Genomic DNA, 7,375 nt, shown 5'->3' with positions numbered 1-7,375 from the left:
GGGGGGGGGTGGGAGTACAGCATGTGCTGCAATCACCATTGTGCATCATTTTTTTCACCATCTGCATCTTCTTTATCATGACATTCAAACACTGACCCAAGGCTGTTGCTACTTTGAATACATTTTCCTGGTTTATGTTTGGTTATGTTCTATTCTACACTGTTGTATATGTATAAGTCTGTTCAGTGGGTTGTGATCTCAGCATGTTCTCCACATATTCATGACTCAATTTGTAGCTTTTTAGAGCTTCTCTTTCTTCCTCCTACTCACACTGGCAGATGGGCAGGGGGAGCTGTCATTGTTCAGCCAGATTACTTCCGCTACTGTTACATAGGGTACAAGCACACTAGTATCTTGATTATTATCAAAAAGATAAGGCTCAAAACTGGGATACTAATGAGCATGTTAGCACACTTACTCGCATTTGCACTCATACACACACACACATGCAAATAAAGTAGGCCCATTGGTCTGTAGCGACTGGCTGCGTGTAATCAGCGTCTTCCTGTGCTTTGTTTGTAAGGGGCTTCATGCAAAGAAGGACATGGGAGGCCTCACGTTCACGTGAACCGACATGTGACCGATGGAAACAGGGCGCGCTGGACGGCACTCAATGAAAAGAGTCAAATACGGACGTTGAAACAAGATAGCCGAACTGCCGATCTGTGAATGTATAGCCGAACTTTACGGCTATAAATACATTCCAATATTTGAGAACCATGTATGTTTTTGGAAATTTGGCTTTCATACTATTCTGACGCACTTTTTAAAAATACTTTAGGAATTTGTTTGGAAAAGGATCCGTTCATTGCTATCGTCAAATAATGAATATGCTGTATCCTTGAAAGAAGTTGCTGCATAACTTTGAAGTTCAGCTGAACTGTCATGAAACTTACTCCACGGCACCTGCTGCAATGAATATAAAGCAGCACCTGCTCGTGTCAGGTTTTCAGCCCTGACAGGTCCAGGCTTTTATGGTTTCACCTGGTCAAAGTGTACCTTGACTGGGTCAAACAGGGCGAAGCGGGATCCCTGCTCCCCTTCCAACCCCCCCCCCCCCCCCTGCGACTGGCTGAAGGAAGGGACAGCTGCTCTGCGTCAGCCCAGGAGAGTGGCGAGTGCGGGGCCGATCTCCTCTCAGTGCATAAGGATTTCAGCTATGTCTCCATTAGACCCCAGTGAGCACACATCGGCACCAAATATAGCCCAATTAACGTCACCACTCAGGCCACGCCTTGCTAACCCTTGCTGCTCCCCCTCCAGGGTGCTGTGTGTGAACCAATCATAAAGGTCAGGGTCCCATTCCCTACGACCCTCTCTTTCCTTTTGAAGTACACACTCCCAATCTGCTATGAGTCTGAAATGCCAATTACAAACAACAAGGAGTTTAGACCCCGTTTCTTACCCTTAGAGGACTTATTAGAAGCTGTGGGATGTGGGTAAGTGAGAATATTTCCACTGTAGAGGTAGACATTGAGGAAGCAAAGCAGAATAGTTTGGGAAAGTCACACAAATTCTGTCAAATGCTTGGTAGTCAGATTGAGCGGCTTTGTCTCACTGTAGCATCGAGATATACAAATCGACAAATACAAAAATTGATTCGACACCTACTTGGAATATTTCAAAACAGTGCATTTTTTTCTTTGAAGTTAACAACAGTAATGGTCATTTTGCCAGGAAGCTGCACATAGGGGAAACTGTTTGCACTCAAACATGGTTTAACCTGCCAAAGCACAAAGTTCATTTCAGATTCCCAAAACTGCTCTTATTGTCTGGAAGATACAAACTTATACAATAACTTTCATAAACTAAAAATATAATTTATGTATAAGAAATGTTTTCTTATTTTTGCAGGTGCCTGTCTGGCTTTCGGCTGGGCTTACCAGACACGCTTATGTAACTGAACTGAACACTGCAGCTCAGATGTCGCCCCGCGCTGCACATTATTATGACATCGCCTGCTTTCTCATTCATGATCTGACTTATAAGGCAAGGACACTCTCCGCGCAGACCTGTGAACCCGGAGATAACCCCCGGCCTGCCAAGCATGATCGCCGTTTTCCACAACACAAACAAGCCGCAGGATGTCTCTGGCCCGGGCTGGCCATTTCTGCGGCTTAGTGGAGGGACGTGCGTGAATGGGTCCCATTGTCAATCTATGTGTCACCCACTATTTTATGGTGGCTGTTGGCAAGGGCCCAAGGTCGACTAGCTCATAGGCCTAAATATATTACAAAGAGTGGAAGAGGCAACTCTAGTACAGATCTTACGCTGTAAGTAAAAATAAAGAAAAAAATGTATGACATAGCAACTATGGCACTCCTATCCATGCAAATGACGGATTTAGAACAATTTCAAATGACTAATTTAACCTCTTTGACCAAAAAGGATTTGTACCCCTCACTATTTGTGTAGTATTATATGTCTGGTATTGCCTTGTAAAACTCTGCTTACCTTGTAAATGAACTAAACAGAGTTCAGTCGACACCCCCCTGTGAGCGGCTGTATACTATGGCAGTGTGCATGTTAAACCTCTACGCAGGGGAAAGATGAGAACTACTTGGTACTGGGAGCAGTCGGTATCATTGACCTTCATGTACATACCGTACCTGAAAGACAACTCTACAATTCACTAAAGTTTAGAGAGTATCTCCGAACTGTAACAACATGCCTTTGAGGGCAAAGAAGAGGTTTCCGTCCAGAATACACATACACAGGCCCCCATTGTAGCGTCAGAAGTCATCCTCAATACCTCTCTAGTCTTTGATTACAGTCCTGCAACTGTAATCAGGAACTGTGTAAATGTCCCACTGTCGGGGGTGCAACAACTCAGATGTTAAACCAGGCTACTGTGATAATCTTAGCACGGAATGCAACTTCATCTCTGGGTCAGTCACTTCTTGTCTGAAATGTCAGAAAACCTTGTTTGCATTCATAGCCTGCCAAGGGTTCATGGAAATGTAGCCACTTGAAATATAGTCAAAGTATTGTATTTCATCACACACGCTGACCTCCCTAACCCCTCAGTGCACCTGCAGTCCAAGTGTTTCTTTCCCATTGAGAGAGTGGGAAAGTATCTAGTATCTTCGTGTCGCTGCTAAGGCTGTCCACACTTTGCCTCTAGGAACACACTTTAAAATATCAGACAGGCGCTGTGTATGAAGACTTGTTGTTAAAGGTTACCTGGCTGGTAGAAGTTGGGGGCGAGCTCCCTAGCAACAGCCCTGGCAATTTCCGAGTCGTGCACAGCAGAGATGGCGGCCTGGTCTGCAGCCTCGCTTTTTGTCCTGGCATGGGCCGTTCTGGAAAAAGCACATAGAGACAATAGACTATAATAGAGTTGCACGGTAACTCCAAAGTAAAGACATAAAGAGGATGTGTGGCACCATGTTTGAAGGAGCTGTGATAGATATCGAGAAACATACACAAACTATTGTTTAACTGGTCTGCGACTGTGCCTGCATGCTGCCATGTCATCCATGACACTTACATCATCATCGGCTTTTCATCCCCTACTATCATTTTCTCTTTCTCGCTCCTCCTCTCTTTCCATACCTCCCTCTTTCTCCTCATCTTTGAGCTGTATCACTCAGCCTGTCCCTCTTGGGGATAACATAACACCTCCCCTTGTGCTTCTATCGCAAATCCAAATCCTGATTTTCCAAATGGAGCGCAGCCACATCCAAGCAAGACCTTAATCCAGTCTGGAGCTCTGCACTGCTGCTGAACCACACTGGAGCAGAGCCCAAAAGGCAGGCGCACGGACACACGCAGGCACGCACACACACACACACACACACACACACACACACACACACACACACAATCACATGATATGGTATGACATGGTATCATATATATGGAAATTCTTTATTAGGAATAACCCCTTGAAATGTCATTCATGGGGATCGTCCTCAACGACAAGTAGACAATACAAGCACAATTAGACAAAAAACTAAAATAACAACAAGATAATTAAATGATACCATATATGTGTACATATATACTTACTATTTAATATGTATATAAATATTAAATAATAAGACAAAATCAGGAGGGCATACTCAAACAGAGCATGAAAATGGACAACTGATCCTATAATAAGAAGACAGGAAAGATGATATTTATTTACAGGTAGATTATTCAAATCAGAGAGAGCTTTAAACATAAAGGCGTTCTTAGCTGTTGACTTAAAACAATATAAACTTATACAAACAGCAGGTGGTGTAGTAATGGCTAAGTTTCATTCCCATGCCAGTCAGCAGCAAAATAAATATATATATATTTTACAACATTTCAAAGACCGTGGGAATCCTAAGGGAGGTGTTTTCAACTCTACTCAATAAGCATCCATCATAAAAAAATAATGACAATACGTAGCAGTGCCTTAACACCAGCAGCCTGCATCCACGTGTACTATACTATGCTGATGCTCAAAAGCCAAAAGGCAGAAGAGTAATACTTTCTGGAATCCATGTGAGCTTAGCATTAGCACTCAGAGATATTATGGGAGTGTAACATGGTGAGGCAGACAGAGGCCCGAGGGGGTGACCTGCTTAACAAATCCCTTGAAAAGTCAACCGCAAGATACTGTACATGTAAACGCGGTTGTGCAAACACAGAGCCGTTATTATAGGAGGACGTATTCACTGGCAAGGAGGATGTTAACAGTTACAACACACTGCCGCCACCAGACTCCCTTCAAAAAACACCTAAATATGCAAAAATATGCATCAGTTAGAGCTAGTGGATTAGTCGCTTTCAGTACGAGTGCACCTCTTACACAATACATGACAGTGCAACATGGAATGCAAGGATCCAGATGGACTGTCCAAGTATCACTGTAAGTATTGACAGCTGTGCCTTGTGCCCTGCTTAACCCCACTCATCCATCTTCCTCTCCCTCTTTCCTTCACCATCCCCTCTTTCTTTCAATCAATGCTTCCGGTTTTTGTTTTTTTCCGATTCCTTTTTCATCTGTCTATTGACGCTGCATCCCCTCATCCTCATTACTCCCATCCCTCCCTCCCTCCCTCTGTCTTTCTGTCAGAGTGACCCCAACAGACAGATGTCTCTATTTCAGACTACTTCTCTGTCCTTGGACTCTGGGCCGTCCTGTTTTTTTTTTCATGCGCTGGGACAGTAAGCCATTAAAATGCATTAGGAGCCATATGCTGGCTGGAGAGAGTCCCTGCTTCACCCACGGACAAAGGACACATTCAGGGTGTGTTAACAGCCTCTTGAAAACACTGACCAGCTGCAGATAAAAATACGATTTAATAAATTATAACATATCCGACAATGCTTTGCTTCTTTCTATGAGTTATTAAAAACACGTAGGAATTTCACTGGTGTGGCTCAAAGCAGCTTACTTACAGTCTTAATAAAGAGCACTTCCCTGTTTAAAACTGACATTGAAGCATTCCAGTTATATCACACCACTGACATGTATACCGTAGACATCCACTTGCCACGCATGCTGCCACAAGAACATACATGCTTCTATTTCTGAAATGTGTCAAAGGTACAGGCAAATGAAAGGAGGCATGAATGCCTCATGAATGTATACAGCGTGCCCGGGACATATCCTAAGGATTTTAACAGTTCCTTTTAGGTACAGTGGGCATGAAGTCACGGGCAGACCCAGGAAGCCATGCCGACTGTTCACAGACAGGACGTCTGGTCGTGGGAGGTGACAGGCAGAGAATGATGGGAGTAGAGGTGTGATCGAGCAGTGGAACAAGAGTGAAATGAGAGGTGAGAAAACATGGACAAGTGGAGCGTAGAGACGAAAGGGTTGGTTGGTTTTCTTCCAGGCATCGGAGAATTTCATCTCACGCTCACTTTTAATCAAACTAACGAGCGACACCAGCACCTTCCACAATGCATGGACTGTTAAACCTGCAATGATTGATTTTTTTTGTCCACTTGAGGGCAGCGCAACAAGCGGTACACACAACGTTGAAATGATATCGTCCAATATTCACTGTCGGGCTCTTTAGCTGCTAAAAGCTTCTCTGTGCTCACCAGCTAGTCTCTAACTTTGTCCGTCAGCCATAAAGTGCTTGGCAGGTAGTGTACAGTGAGATTTTCAGAGCTTCTGCATCAACAACAGCTGCCTCAAATGGTTAAAAGCAAAGGACATGAGAGCGGTGAGAGGCTTTTAAACCAAAACAATGAGAAAGATGATGAAATGCTTCGTATAGCTGAGGGAAATTGCGTAGTAAGGGTTCGTCACTTCGAGCAACCCCTTTCAAACTGCACACATTCCTCTGTTAACGTTAAAATATTGCTTGCAGCACCTTTAATATGCATTACCCTGTGAGCTTGTGGCTTGAAATTCCCATCGACAATGTGCAGGAGCACGCATGAAGACAGACAAACGTTTTTTCAGGCCAAATTATGTAATGCACTGTCACACATACAAGGCAAAACAAAGTCCGGGTAAACAACAATATGCAAGCTCACGATTGACCTTTGAAAAAGTTTGAGGTTCTATTACTTTGTCAGCAGTCTGCAGCCTCCCTGCTAGAAGCAGATCTGCCTCTGAATATAAAGCAACACCTGTTCATGTCTAGTTTTGGGCTCTGCCAGCACTCCTGTCAGGTTGAGAGCTGGGGATGGGTCCAAGCAAATCAAGGTATTTAAATCCGTAAATGCACCTGCTGGCACAAATGCAAATATCACACAAACACACAAACGCACACACATACACACACACACACCAGTTTTAGAAATTTGGACAAAGTGTAGAAGAGAGCAAATACTTTAAAGCAATTGTTTTGGACTGAAGCCCCGCTCGGGAGATGATATTGATGAAAGCCGAGTGAGATCCATGGTTATTTCATTACTGTGACAAATGAATTGCTTGTTGAAGTGTTGAGTCAGTTTGGCAGGCAGTGTGGCGGGTGCGGCTCTTTGTCTCCGTGGATTGTGTGTCTATGTGTGTGTGTGTGTGCGTTTGAGATAAAGAATGAGGGCGAGAAAGGTAAAAACACAGACCAAGTAAAAGGTATGGAAATGGAAAGAAGAGACGGAGCTGCAGAGAGGTATTTAGAACTGCTGAGTTATACTTCTCAGTCCCTATAATTTTACTGTAGGGTTCAATTTCAAACCCAAGCTCACATGCGGCACGGTCCCGCCTCCTTTAAGGTTTTTCATAACTAGGCCTCCCGCAGAACACCGTATGTTTGTATCTATATTATGTGCCTGTTGTGTGTGATCGTGTTTGTGTGTGCATATTCCCCCGAGTGAAGCTTCAGTCCATCACTCCCCAGGCTGTGGCCTATTTGAGGAATCTCCCTCACATATGCTGACACAGTTCTGCACCCGCCTTCGTCCACCCTTTTGCTTCTTCCAATAAGGCCCCCCCCCT

The 7,375-nt window shown here is 44.1% G+C and overlaps 1 protein-coding gene across 3 annotated transcripts in view; it reads right to left on the bottom strand.

Moving 5' to 3' along the window:
- Positions 1-7,375, bottom strand: part of jph1a (junctophilin 1a) — a 30,046-nt gene that overhangs the window by 6,489 nt on the left and 16,182 nt on the right. For all 3 annotated transcript variants that reach the window (XM_031850114.1, XM_031850116.1, XM_031850113.1), the window contains one exon: positions 3,184-3,302. In XM_031850114.1, coding sequence (XP_031705974.1) covers positions 3,184-3,302 — 119 coding nt within the window. The remainder of the gene's footprint in view (positions 1-3,183; positions 3,303-7,375) is intronic.

Source organism: Anarrhichthys ocellatus, unplaced genomic scaffold (genome assembly GCF_004355925.1).
Source record: "Anarrhichthys ocellatus isolate YVR2014 unplaced genomic scaffold, GSC_Weel_1.0 scaffold10, whole genome shotgun sequence".
Lineage (NCBI taxonomy): Eukaryota > Metazoa > Chordata > Actinopteri > Perciformes > Anarhichadidae > Anarrhichthys > Anarrhichthys ocellatus.
The sequence above is the reverse complement of the archived record's forward strand: the minus strand, read 5'-3'. Positions and strand labels throughout refer to the sequence as shown.